This window comes from Anomaloglossus baeobatrachus, chromosome 7 (assembly GCF_048569485.1).
Source record: "Anomaloglossus baeobatrachus isolate aAnoBae1 chromosome 7, aAnoBae1.hap1, whole genome shotgun sequence".
NCBI classification, from domain to species: domain Eukaryota; kingdom Metazoa; phylum Chordata; class Amphibia; order Anura; family Aromobatidae; genus Anomaloglossus; species Anomaloglossus baeobatrachus.
The window spans coordinates 262682567-262696582 of record NC_134359.1 but is presented as its reverse complement, the minus strand read 5'-3'; the positions used below and the strand labels follow the sequence as shown (position 1 = coordinate 262696582).

Sequence of the window (14016 nt, the reverse complement as noted above, 5' to 3'; positions counted from 1 at the left end):
AGCTATGAACTATAAGGGCTGAGTTTCCCGCCAGCTCCACCGAAGTGAAAATTAAGTATTAACAGTGCCCAATTTAATTGAGTTGTCTGTATCATGCAGGACAGGACTTGTCCTCCAGACAGGGAGACGCTCTTTATAACTGCTCTCTACTCCGGCCAAGAAAAGACGATTCTGAAAACAAGATCTAGAAATAGGTTTTCAAAACTGGACAATCAATTGTATATGGCAAACTGTAAAGGCCGATGGATCAAAGCCAGACACATGCGAAGACACTTGGGGTTAGGGGTCAGTAGTAGAATTGAGGGAAAAGATTCAAAGAACTCTGGTCCAGTCAACAAGTCGTGTCAGAAATTCATGGCCACCAGACCAGAGGCTTGCAAGCCTCTACTTCTCTGATATCTCTTCTTGTTAGTAAGCACGGTGTGACATCGTGCCTCATTCCACAACAATGTCGTTGCGGAAGGCCTACAAAACGGAAGAGGTACCATGATAGCCAACAGGTAGGAGGTTGGAAGGTTTCTGGTCCAGTAACCATGGCGTTCCGTTGTGACTGACGAACCGAGATCCTGCGAGTCTTTTTGAGCACTTTTGGTAAGACATGATTTTGAGAAAAAATGGTCTAAGCTTTTCAACCCAAAGGGGTGACACTTGCCCGTGTGGCCACATGCAGTCAATGATGACCCCATATTTAGAAGATGCCTTTGTGGTCACCTGTAGTTCCTCTTTAACCCAATTATTTTTTAGGTTGCCGGATCCTAAGCCAAATGTATCGGCGGTTTCTACTTCAAAAACCGAGCCTGAGAAACCTGTTGCGAAAGAAAGAAAAACGAAAGTGAAAACACCCATGATAAGTCCCGAGCCCCCCAAAAGTGCCCCATTACCCAGCATCGGCAAAACGTCTGAAACTCCTGTTCCAGCCCCTCGTACACAACCTGCGCAGCCTAGTGTGCCAAGTCCTGCCACCAGAGTCCCAAGTCCTGCCACCAGAGTCCCGAAGGTGGAGGAGTCGTCTTCAAAAAGTAGGTGTCCTTCCATCACGGGTCTTTACTTGGATCTCCTTGTGGGAGAGCTTTGTTGAGAACATGTTGGCGGCGTCTGCACATTCCTTCTCATTGCTTTCCGTCCTCCCTTCTGTATCTGATTGCTTTGAAATTCCTGCCAAAGAGGTCCGACTTTTTTTGACGTTCTCCTGTTTAACATTTCAGCACAACATTCTGGCATTACAGTGGCAAAATCTGAAGCTCCTGAGGACTGGAGGTCAATGCTAAAGTCTGTGGACAAAAAACCCTCAGTCAAGCGGTAAGTTTCAATTGGATAGTCAAAGGGGGGGCTGTCCAAGATTAGGCAGAGGAGGTAACTTTTTTTTTTGGCCAAAATTGGTCCCTCTCTGTCTTTGGGCTATGGGTGGAGGCTGTCTTAAAAGCCAGCATCGACAGACAACTGTTCCAGGGTATTTGCCCCTCATCAGTGCACAAGACAGTTTTGCTGGCTGACGTAGACATCCTCAATACAGATTTTGAGGGACTGGCCCTTCCTTAAGGAGACCCGATGTGTATGGAAATGCTCCAAGGAAGGAATATACAACTCATCTCTGTCCTCCAATAGGTCTCCTTAAAGGGATTTTCTTCTTCATAGATGGGGATTGGATGATAGTGCTTGCAAAAACATTTACTGTTTATTAAAATGTTGACCTGTTTGGTATACAGCTCGTTGCCTAGGTGACCGACCACCACTGCTGAACATGCACCATGCTTAGAAACCCTTTTCTATTACTTTTAAGCCAGACCGGATCGCTAGAGTGCATTAATCGCCCTAATGGAAGCCAGCTTTGGTGGTCGGTTACCTAGGCAACGAGCTGTAAACAAAAGAATAGATGCTAATTTTAATAAACAGTAAATTGCTCATCTATGAAGATGGGAATAACCCTTTGGGGAGACCTGCTGTGTCTGGAAATGGTCCATGGGGAAAAATATGCGAATTGGCTGTCTTCTCCAGTCGGTGGGCACTGGCGAATGTTTTCTTGGGGGGGGGGGAGGGGGGCTGATCTTTAATGGAGCATTGCCAAGACGCCTTACACAGCTGGTCTCCGTAAGGAGGGACATTCCCCCCCATAAAAGCAACTTTGAAATCCCCGAATTTTTGGAAGAATGACTTCCCGTCTCACTCTGCTATATGGACGTCTTGAGATCTTTAAGACGTCTCCCGAAATAGAATGATTTACATGAATTATTGTGTCACTGATTAACTCCAGGCTCCTTCCAGGGAAGTGTCGGCTTTAGGATTTTTACACGGCTTAAGACAGATGTGTGTTTACAGCGTGTGCCTGGGAAAATCCTGGGACCCGGGGACCGCCGACCCCCACTGGATGCAGATCTGCTCCCTGCGTGCGAGAAAACACTCCATTAATAAGCCCCACTCATTCCTCTCCGGCTTCCTGACCGCAGAGATCACACACGGATCTTCCCCTCATGTATACAGTGTATATAGGCTGCTGCTAACAGATCGCGTCTACATGCAGACGTGTAATGTCTCTTATGTTCTTCCCAGTACTGTGAACGAGCCGAAGCCAACCGCAAAGGAACCGGAGAGTACTACAACTCCCAAGAAAACCACAACTATCACCATCATCACTCCAAACCCTGCTGACAAAGAGAACAAGCCAGTTCTGCCGCCTGCACCCATTACAACTCCAAGCCCAATAGTCACAGGTAAAAAAAATAAATAAATAATACATTACTAGTGATGAGTGGGCACTACCATGCTCGGGTGCTCAGTACTGGTAACTAGTGATGAGTGAGCACTACCATGCTCGGGTGCTCAGTACTGGTAACTAGTGATGAGCGGGCACTACCATGCTCGGGTGCTCAGTACTGGTAACTAGTGATGAGCGGGCACTACCATGCTCGGGTGCTCAGTACTGGTAACTAGTGATGAGGGGGCACTACCATGCTCAGGTGCTCTGTACTCGTAACTAGTGATGAGCGGGCACTACCATGCTCGGGTGCTCAGTACTGGTAACTAGTGATGAGCGGGCACTACCATACTCGGGTGCTCAGTACTGGTAACTAGTGATGAGTGGGCACTACCATGCTCAGGTGCTCAGTACTGGTAACTAGTGATGAGCGGGCACTACCATGCTCAGGTGCTCAGTACTGGTAACTAGTGATGAGGGGGCACTACCATGCTCAGGTGCTCTGTACTCGTAACTAGTGATGAGCGGGCACTACCATGCTCGGGTGCTCAGTACTGGTAACTAGTGATGAGCGGGCACTACCATGCTCGGGTGCTCAGTACTGGTAACTAGTGATGAGCGGGCACTACCATGCTCGGGTGCTCAGTACTGGTAACTAGTGATGAGGGGGCACTACCATGCTCAGGTGCTCTGTACTCGTAACTAGTGATGAGCGGGCACTACCATGCTCGGGTGCTCAGTACTCGTAACTAGTGATGAGCGGGCACTACCATGCTCAGGTGCTCAGTACTCGTAACTAGTGATGAGCGAGCACTACCATGCTCGGGTGCTGTGTACTAGTAACTAGTGATGAGCGGGCACTACCATGCTCGGGTGCTGTGTACTAGTAACTAGTGATGAGCGAGCACTACCATGCTCAGGTGCTCTGTACTCGTAACTAGTGATGAGTGGGCACTACCATGCTCGGGTGCTGTGTACTAGTAACTAGTGATGAGCGGGCACTACCATGCTCGGGTGCTCAGTACTTGTAACTAGTGATGAGTGGGCACTACCATGCTCGGGTGCTCTGTACTTGTAGCTAGTGATGAGCAGGCACTACCATGCTCGGGTGCTCAGTACTCGTAACTAGTGATGAGCGAGCACTACCATGCTCGGGTGCTCTGTACTTGTAGCTAGTGATGAGCAGGCACTACCATGCTCGGGTGCTCAGTACTCGTAACTAGTGATGAGCGGGCACTACCATGCTAAGGTGCTCAGTACTCGTAACTAGTGATGAGCGGGCACTACCATGCTCAGGTGCTCAGTACTCGTAACTAGTGATGAGCGAGCACTACCATGCTCAGGTGCTCAGTACTCGGAACTAGTGATGAGCGGGCACTACCATGCTCGGGTGCTCAGTACTCGTAACTAGTGATGAGTGGGCACTACCATGCTCAGGTGCTCTGTACTCGTAACTAGTGATGAGTGAGCACTACCATGCTCAGGTGCTCAGTACTCGTAACTAGTGATGAGCGGGCACTACCATGCTTGGGTGCTCAGTACTGGTAACTAGTGATGAGTGAGCACTACCATGCTCGGGTGCTCAGTACTGATAACTAGTGATGAGCGGGCACTACCATGCTCGGGTGCTCAGTACTCGTAACTAGTGATGAGCGGGCACTACCATGCACCCAAGCCTGGTAGTGCTCACTCATCACTAGTTACGAGTACTGAGCACCCGAGCCTGGTAGTGCCCGCTCATCACTATACATGACGACTACAGGGAGAGAAGTGGCACGCTACATAGGCACCGCTTATCTCTTCCTATGGATGCAGTCTGTCACAGATCATCCTCCAGTTCCATAGAAGGTTTATTATTTAGGGTTAAATGTTGATTAGATCAAGAACAAGAACGAATTGTAAATCCATTGCAGCATAATGCAAGCGGGAGGTGATATACTGCGACCTGCAAGGTACTGCGAAAAGCAAGTTGGATCCCGTTGAACTTTCTTTTTATAGTCGTGGCAACTTGTGATTCCCAATGAGACCCCATTCAGTTGCCTTAGTGCACATACTTCTCATTGTGTGTCGTGGCCAGTGTCTCCATGTAGCCACAACCTATATCTGCAGATCTGCAAGAACAGGGAACTTGTGTAGATAGATCCAGGACGCCATTGACCATTGAGCCGTAGAGTCCGGTTACAAAGAGCGGAAAACCTAGCACTCTGATGGCTTTTACCATTACCATACCAATGATATGGAAAATTACTTGACTGTAAATCCCATAGACTTCAATGGAGAGAATTGTGCAAATATGTGACCACCTTTCCATTTTAAAGGGGTTGCCCAGGATTGGAAAATAGGGTCACACTTCTCCATGTGTCATACCTGAGCTGCATTACCACTCATAACCTGCAGAGAAGGGGGGCGCTGGCAGTGGATGAAAGCAGCCAATCCGTTTTATATCCTTCTTAGGTCCTATGTATTTATTGCCCCGTTGGACTCTCATGCTGTGGTTGGAGGTATATTGGGACAGTTGCCCGGTGTACACCCCCATGGAAGGCTCTGACGTCCGCCGCTGTATACACCTGCAGACACTTATGTCTCCCATACGCTACCATTTTTCTGACTGTTTTTCCTTTTCTGTCCTTTCCCCTTCTTCTCATACCTAGCTGAGAATGACAATGGAGATCAGATAACTTTCCCCAATGAGCTGCGTCCGTGGTGAGCCGGCGGCGGCCCAGACCTTCACACGTAGCGCTCCCGTCAGCGCGGCGATATGTAATCTGTGCATGTCTCATGTGTCGTGCTGTGACCCTCGCATGTGTTTGCAGTTCAACCGTGTCCGACATTTTCAAGATCTGTTCCAGGAGGCCCCATAGATTGAGAATCCCGCATGTAGCATTGGTGACTGATCACTATCACATGTTACGTCTTCTGAAGATTAAAGGGCGGCCTCCATGGAGAAAACTCCTTTTAAAGTTGGTCGACCAGTTGAGGGCTCCTGGCCCAGACAAACATTCGATTCATCCAGGCAAGCCGGCATTTTCTCTACAGCGCCCACTGCAGGGGAGATGTAGTATTGCATGATGAATGGCCGTCAAATGTCTGCCTAAATAAGAGCTGCTCCTACTGATGAGCTCTTTTATGGCTCATAGATGGCAGGATCTGAGCAGATCATATTTATGGACATGGGGTTATTCTCCCAAATCACCCCCTTTAAACCCACTCCTCCTGATTCATAAATTCAATGCCAGGACTATGCCAAGTAAGTAGGTAGCAGGATACATGGCTGGCAACTTCCTTGGACAATATTGTCGCAAACTTAGAAGTGACAGTCACTTGACTTTTGCATCCGTTATCAAGGTCTAAGTCAGAAACAGCTGAGACCTTGCTGCGGAGTGCAGCCATTGCTACTCCTGTGATGTTGTTTTCCGGCGGTCAGTCTCCCACATACCTCTTACATGTGACTGCATGCTTCTTTTCTTATCCCGAAACATGTTTTCGCCTCATTTTTGTGTGAGGGTGGCTTTTGAAAGATGTAACAGCATGCCTGTGCATGAGGGTGAACATTGGGGGGGGGTAACTTGCTTGCAGAACAACGAAACATATCATTTTTATATGGTTGGATCAGAGTTATGTCCTTTTTTAATACGTTTTTCATCATGTGGAGTGTTGTTTTTATACTTATATATTATTTAACTGCATGTATATTATTTGCATCACTGCAGAGAGGTTCTCTGGGGCTTGGAGGAACAAGAGAAGGGTGCGATTCGTGGGTTATTAAAAAAACAAAACAAGATCCTTTCTAATATAATTACCATTAGAATTCCTTTGTGCCCCACCAACATTTTTCTCCTATTTGATTATGGCGCTGGACCGTGTGAGAGAACAGAATCCATTTTGTTCCTATAACTTATTGACTTATAGCTAATGATGTCAGGGCTCATCTAACACTGATGAGTGGGTAAGTTTCACATTTCCATTCACGCCCCACCTGCTCTTATTGGTGCATAGTTCAGGGGAGTTATTTCTTTGTTTGAGGTACTATATAAACTGGTCACATGATGTTATAAAGCAGAAACTCTCAGTACACCACAAACAGTGTGTGCTGTATTGATTTCCCTAGTGCTCGTAAAACAAATCTTATTAATTTGGAGTCCCAGAGTGTAATTCGCTCACAACTGTCATGTGTACTATTTGGTGGACCCACTGTACGATATTTGGGTCCGTCAAGTATCCATTGGTTAGTATTCATCCAATGGTCCATTGGTTGGTATCCATTGGGTGATAGATTCGGCACAACGGCTTCTGTTTAGAAATGGAAACCAATAAGCAGAGGTGAAAAGAGCCTAAAGGCCCCCATACACCTTACACTGAAGTCAACCAAACCCTCCATTATTGGTGAGATCTGCCAGTAGACTCATAGGTATGGGGGTCTCCCGAATCTTCTCTGACAGATGGTGTTGGGGTAGTAAAGGATCCGGCATGTTGACCATTGACCTTCCATTGACCGATACTTTTGTCTTCTACGAGACAATGCTGGTGGAGAACATAGGAGCGTGGCCTGAGCCAAAGTGAGTTGGGGTAGACAGCTGTGCCGTACGACTTTTTGGCCAACTGCTGCCGAATATGTATAAGGGCTTTAATGGTAGTCATTTTACACAATGGTGGGGGGGTTGGTTTTCAGACGACAGCTATTGATCATGTATGACCAGCTTTAATCTCAGCTATTCTTGCTGCCTCTGATGATCGATGGACTCCATTGACTTTAATGAGGTACATTGATGACGTTCCATTGTAGCGGAGTCCAAGTGACTTCTCTTCCCCTGTGATGACGTCATGGGCACATTATAGGACACTGTTATATGGACGATTTCTTGTTTGTTAGAAATGATCTTGTTTTTTTTTTTTTTTCGTTTTTTTTTATTCCCCGGGTTCCTTCTTTGTATATTTTATTGTGATACATTTGTAGTTTTTCCATAAAGTTCAATATTGTAAGTGATTTATCTCATTATCTGCCTAGAATCGGCTAAAGTACCACCTGCCAAAAAGAAGCTTTTAGTTGCCAAAATGGATCTGATCAATGATTGGCCCAAACCTGAGCAGAAGTGGCAAGATGGCCCCGCGAGCCAAGACCCGGTCGTGCCAAGCTGGCGTTCACACTGGACATCCGACAAGACTCCTACAAATGACCCATCTGGTAAGGACAAAGTGGACCGAGGTTGGGGAGGGGGTGTTTTTAGGAAAAAAATAGAATATTCTAGCACTGTGGGGGGCTAATCATGTGTGATCCAGCTCTCCTAGGCTCCAGAATGGTAGACCTATTTTTCCCATTCTAGCAGGAGTGTTTATTGGCATTTTGCGGTTTTAGATTTAATGGTGCCTGTTCTTTTACTAACATATAATGTACAATTATACGCACCATACAACATACCAACTTAATGACATTTGCATAAAGACCACTGCTATACAGTGCCACTACACCATATACTGGCAAAATACTGCACATAGTGCTCAATTTATACCAATGCACAGTGACCAAATAGAAGGTCCATACACTTATCCATCTAATAAATATGTATTTTCTATATAATGCTGATATACAATGTGTATTGTGGCCTCTGGTTAATATAATGCTGCTATACAAGATGTGTGGTGGTCTCCTGTCAAAATTAAGTTCCTGTACTACATCCATGATGCTCTCCGGGCGAAATAATGTTGGTATATAAGATCTGGTGTTCTGGTATAAATAATGCCGCTATACAAATCCATGGTGGTCCCTGGTATAAATAATGCCGCTATACAAATCCATGGTGGTGGTCCCTGGTATAAATAATGCCGCTATACAAATCCATGGTGGTGGTCCCTGGTATAAATAATGCCGCTATACAAATCCATGGTGGTGGTCCCTGGTATAAATAATGCCGCTATACAAATCCATGGTGGTCCCTGGTATAAATAATGCCGCTATACAAATCAATGGTGGTCCCTGGTATAAATAATGCCGCTATACAAATCCATGGTGGTCCCTGGTATAAATAATGCCGCTATACAAATCCATGGTGGTCCCTGGAATAAATAATGCCGCTATACAAATCCATGGTGGTCCCTGGTATAAATAATGCCGCTATACAAATCCATGGTGGTCCCTGGTATAAATAATGCCGCTATACAAATCCATGGTGGTCCCTGGTATAAATAATGCCGCTATACAAATCCATGGTGGTCCCTGGTATAAATAATGCCGCTATACAAATCCATGGGGGTTCCTGGTATAAATAACGCCACTATGCAAATCCATGGTTGACCCTGGTATAAATAATGCCGCTATACAAATCCATGGTGGTCCCTGGTATATATAATGCCGCTATACAAATCCATGGTGGTCCCTGGTATAAATAATGCCTCTATACAAATCCATGGTGGACCCTGGTATATATAATGCTGCTATACAAATCCATGGTGGACCCTGGTATAAATAATGCCGCTATACAAATTACAAATCCATGGTGGACCCTGTTATAAATAACGGCGCTATAGAAATCCATGGTGGTCTCTGGTATAAATAATACTGCTATACCAGATTATCAGGGATCTGTTCTAAATAGTGCTGCTCTATAAGAACCATGGTGGTTTTTGATCCGTGGTGGTCTCTAGCTTCTGTGCCAGTCTATCGGGGGTGCCGCTATTTGCCGCGGTGGCTAAAGTGCCGCACTCCTATGTCTGCGTTTGTCACATAAATGTTAATGTTATTTTTAACTTCCGTATGAAAGGGAATTCCTGTAACCATTGGGGCGGCCGATCCCATGATCTCAGTGACGAGCTGCACAAGTCTGGCCTCGCCCGTCTGAGTCACGTTAACGACACGGGTGGTAGGAAGTCATTACTCCCGTCAGGTGCGCTCCTGTGACGCCCCCTCCCCCGCAGCTAAATTTAGAGGCAGATCTTAATTTATCCGACTATATTAAAGGGATTAAAGATAGACTCTGCTAATAATCTAATAGACTTAATGGATATGTGCAGCCATATAAAAAGTGCGCTCCAACTCCTGCGCGGATCAGCATTACGTCCTATCCATTACATTGTGTTTCCGTCCGGCCTCATACAGAGGTAGCAGAGCTGAAATTGTTCACGAACTCACAAACTGTGATGACAGACACCGATAAGGAGATATGGTGAACTGTAATACAGTGCTCACGTAAACATGCCAAACTGTGCACTAAAAATGTGCAAAAACATGCTGCATTAATTCTGCACCAAAAACACAGCAAAAACAATCAGCAGTGAAGATTTCTGTGGCATATTTTGGTGCTGAAAAACACCACGGTAAAAAAAATCCAGTGTTTTCTTCACCGGTGATCATCTAATCTCTGGGACTGGAGGAGGACGCAGTGTTAGTGCTTCCTATACTGTATACATAGCGGTCATTCAGCACTGTGTATATACCAATCAGGAAGGCAGAGATGGTTAAAAAAACACTTCTGCCTTCTATTTACATCTGTCATCTCTAATAGTCAACACCCCTTCATCCGCATGAGCTGCTGACGTCATTGCAGTTCCATTATTGGGTTTGCCGCTGATGGTTAAATGGCAATTCTTTACACTGCTCGTACCACTATAGGCCACAAAAAGTGCCAGTCTGTACAGCGTGCCAAACAATGGTGCCCATCTAATCTCAGGGACTGGAGTAGGACGCAGTGTTAGGGATGTTTGTATTGTATACACAGGTCTCATTCATCACTGTGTATACAACAATCAGGAAGGCAGAGATGGTTATAAAAACACTTCCGCCTTCTTTTTACGTCTGTCATCTTGCATAATCGACACAACTGAATCCTCGTGATCTCCATGCGGCTACTGACTGTTTTACAATGACATTGCATCCCCAACACAACCTCAATAAAAAGTATACGGAGGCGTCTTCAGTCTTGAAAGAGTATGATGTGATTATTAGGGGTTTTAGCCATCAGATATCTCCCCCACAATGATCAAAACTTCTATGAAATGGCTAAGGGTACTTTCACACTTGCGTTGTTTTCCTTCCGTTACAATCCGCCCTTTCGGAAAACAGCGGAATCCGTTAACGGATTCCGCTGTTTCCCATAGAATTGTATGGATGACGGATTGTGCCAAAAGGACCTGCGTTGCTTCCGCTGGGCGACGCTCCGTTGCTTCCGCCGGGCGGGAGGAACGCAGCATGTAACGTTGTTTTGAGCAGCGGAATCCTCAGGATTTCACTGCGCATGCTTTTTTTTTTTTTTTTTTTTTTTTAAAAAAAATCACAAACTTTATTTTGTCTCGCGGTGGCCGAACGTTCAGCTGAGCCACCGGCCGCCGGCTATTGAGAGCGATCAGCTGATCGTTCACAATAGTCTGCTGCCGGTAAAACTGTAAAGAAGAAAAAAAAAAATAAAAAAAAAAAAAAAAGCTTTCCGTTGTTTTGTACCATCCGTAGCATCCGTTGTGCCACTATATGCAACACATCCGTTGCATCCGTAACACAACGCAATGCTACGGAAGCCGTCCAACGCAAGTGTGAAACTAGCCTAAGACTTAAGCGGGCTTTACACGCTGCGACATCGCTAATACGGAGTCGTTGGGGTCACAGAATTGGTGACGCACATCCGGCCGCATTAGCGATGCCGTTGCGTGTGACACCGATAAGCGATTTTGCATCGTTGCAAAAACGTGCAAAATCGCTAATCGGCGACACGGGGGTCCATTCTCAAATCTCGTTACTGCAGCAGTAACGAGGTTGTTCCTCGTTCCTGCGGCAGCACACATCGCTGCGTGTGACGCCGCAGGAACGAGGAAGCTCTCCTTACCTGCCTCCCGGCCGCTATGCGGAAGGAAGGAGGTGGGCGGGATGTTACGTCCCGCTCAGCTCCGCCCCTCCGCTGCTATTGGGCGGCGGTTCAGTGACGTCGCTGTGACGCCACTCAGACCGCCCCCTTAGAAAGGAGGCGGTTCGCCCGTCACAGCGACGTCGCCGGACAGGTATGTATGTGTGACGGCTGTTGTGCGACACGGGCAGCGATTTTGCCCGTGTCGCGCAACAGATGGGGGCGGGTACCCACACTAGCGATATCGGGACCGATATCGCAGTGTGTAAAGTAGCCTTTAGACTTTAAAGGGAACCCAAGAGGGCGTTTATGGTGCCCGAATCCAGTGGCGTTTCGGAAAAAACACACTTATAAAAGACCACCGGGGGGCTGTAAGCGTTTTCAATTGACTTGTCCTACCTTCCCATGACTGACAGGTCTTCCATTATTTGTTTGCATAGATAGAGACCTGTCCGTCAAGCTTCACCGCTACAGATCATATCCAGTAGTATGAAGTATACATGTACGCCTACTTACTGACGGTTTTCTTTTCTTCCAGGTAACAAAAACAATCTAAGTTTTGCAGAGAACAACAATGTGGTCTCTCCCAACAAGGTTTGTCAGATTCAGTGACCATTATTATTATGGGAAGACTGTAGTGATCTTTAGTGGTGCAGCCTAACCGGGGTCAGATTAAGGATTATATGTTAACTGTATTTAAAAAAAAAAGTCTGACACAATTTGTTTTGTATAAAAGTATTAACTCAGTATGCTCTAATGTGGGCAGAGATCATTGAGAAGGAAGGGTGAGGAGGTGAGCTGTGACCTCACCTACTGTAAATGGTGAATCCACCGTTATATACTGTATGTAGCGGTTTTATCAGTCTTGTACAGGAGTAGGTGAGCTGTGACACTCTATTGTGAATGATGGATCATTTTAACTACTGTATATAGAGGTGTGATCAGTGATTACACAGGAGGAGGAGGTGAGCTATGACATCACCTATTGTAAATGTTAAATCCACCATTATATATTGTATATAGAGGTGTTACTAGTCGTTGTACAGGAGGAGGATGAGGAGGTGAGCTGTGACATCACCTATTGTGAATTCACCATTATATACTGCATATAGAGGTGTTACCAGTCATTGTACAGGAGGGGGAGGTGAGCTGTGACATCACCTATTGTGAATGATGGATTCTATGCTATCTACTGTATATAGAGTTGTTACCAGTAATTGTACAGGAGAAGGAGAAGATTAGCTGTTACATCACCTATTCTGAATAGTGGATCCTGTGTGATCTACTGTATATAGAGGTGTTACCAGTAATTGTACAGGAGGAGGAGGTGGTGAGCTGTGCCATCACTTATTGTTAATGATGGATTCTATGCTATCTACTGTATATAGAGTTGTTACCAGTAATTGTACAGGAGAAGGAGAAGATTAGCTGTTACATCACCTATTCTGAATAGTGGATCCTGTGTGATCTACTGTATATAGAGGTGTTGCCAGTAATTGTACAGGAGGAGGTGAGCTGTGGCATCACCTATTGTGAATGGTGGATCCTGTGTTATCTACTATGTATGTGTTATCAGTCATTGTATAGTAGGAGGAGGTGAGCTGTGATATCTATTGTGAATAGTGGATCTAGTGATCTACTGTATATAGAGGTGTTACCAGTAATTGTACAGGAGGAGGAGGTGGTGAGCTGTGCCATCACTTATTGTTAATGGTGGATCCTGTGTTATCTACTATGTATGTGTTATCAGTCATTGTATAATAGGAGGAGGTGAGCTGTGATATCATCTATTGTGAATAGTGGATCTTGTGATCTACTGTATATAGAGGTGTTACCAATACTTTACAGGAGGAGGAGGTGAGCTGTGACATCACCTATTGTGAATGGTGGATCCTGTTTTCTACTGTATATAGAGGTGTTATCAGTCATTGTGATGTCTGTGATGCTAATGAGACTGTTGAAATGTCTTCTGTACAGATCAGGAAATACAAGGCTAGTATAGGGCCTAGTGACCAGTGTGAAAATTTTAATATCTATCTATCTATATCATTTCAATTTTCTATTTGTATATTCAAATTTTCACATTGGCCACTAGGCCCAATACTAGACTCACACTTCCTGATCCGTACATATATAACATAAAAACCTGTTTGTACCAATAGGTCAATTACTGATTTTTCTGACATTTCCTTTAAAGCCAGTGACTCTTGGGCATAGAATTACAAGAGCTGTGGCCGTCTCGTTTTGTTTTGCGTAGACGAGGGGTCCTTAGTGCTAGTGCCATAGTAGTGGTGACAGATTTTGAAAGCTTCCTCCTTTGAAAAATTGCTATAGATTTTCACTGAATCCCTTAAAGGGATAGTCGACCAATCCCAGCCTATCACTTATTCACAGGTTAGGTGATCAGTTGATGATCGCTGGGACCCCCACTGATCATAGGGGGTCTGAGACTCGTTGGTATAGCATTTGTAGTACCACTCTATTAACAATCTTTGGTCT

General features: G+C 45.5%; 1 protein-coding gene across 1 annotated transcript in view; it reads left to right on the top strand.

The window, feature by feature from the left end:
- MICALL2 (MICAL like 2) overlaps positions 1 to 14016 on the top strand; it is a 70667-nt gene that overhangs the window by 40792 nt on the left and 15859 nt on the right. The window contains exons 8-12 of the mRNA XM_075318102.1: positions 745 to 1019; positions 1206 to 1299; positions 2548 to 2708; positions 7698 to 7874; positions 12056 to 12111. Of these exons, the coding sequence (XP_075174217.1) occupies positions 745 to 1019; positions 1206 to 1299; positions 2548 to 2708; positions 7698 to 7874; positions 12056 to 12111 (763 nt within the window). The remainder of the gene's footprint in view (positions 1 to 744; positions 1020 to 1205; positions 1300 to 2547; positions 2709 to 7697; positions 7875 to 12055; positions 12112 to 14016) is intronic.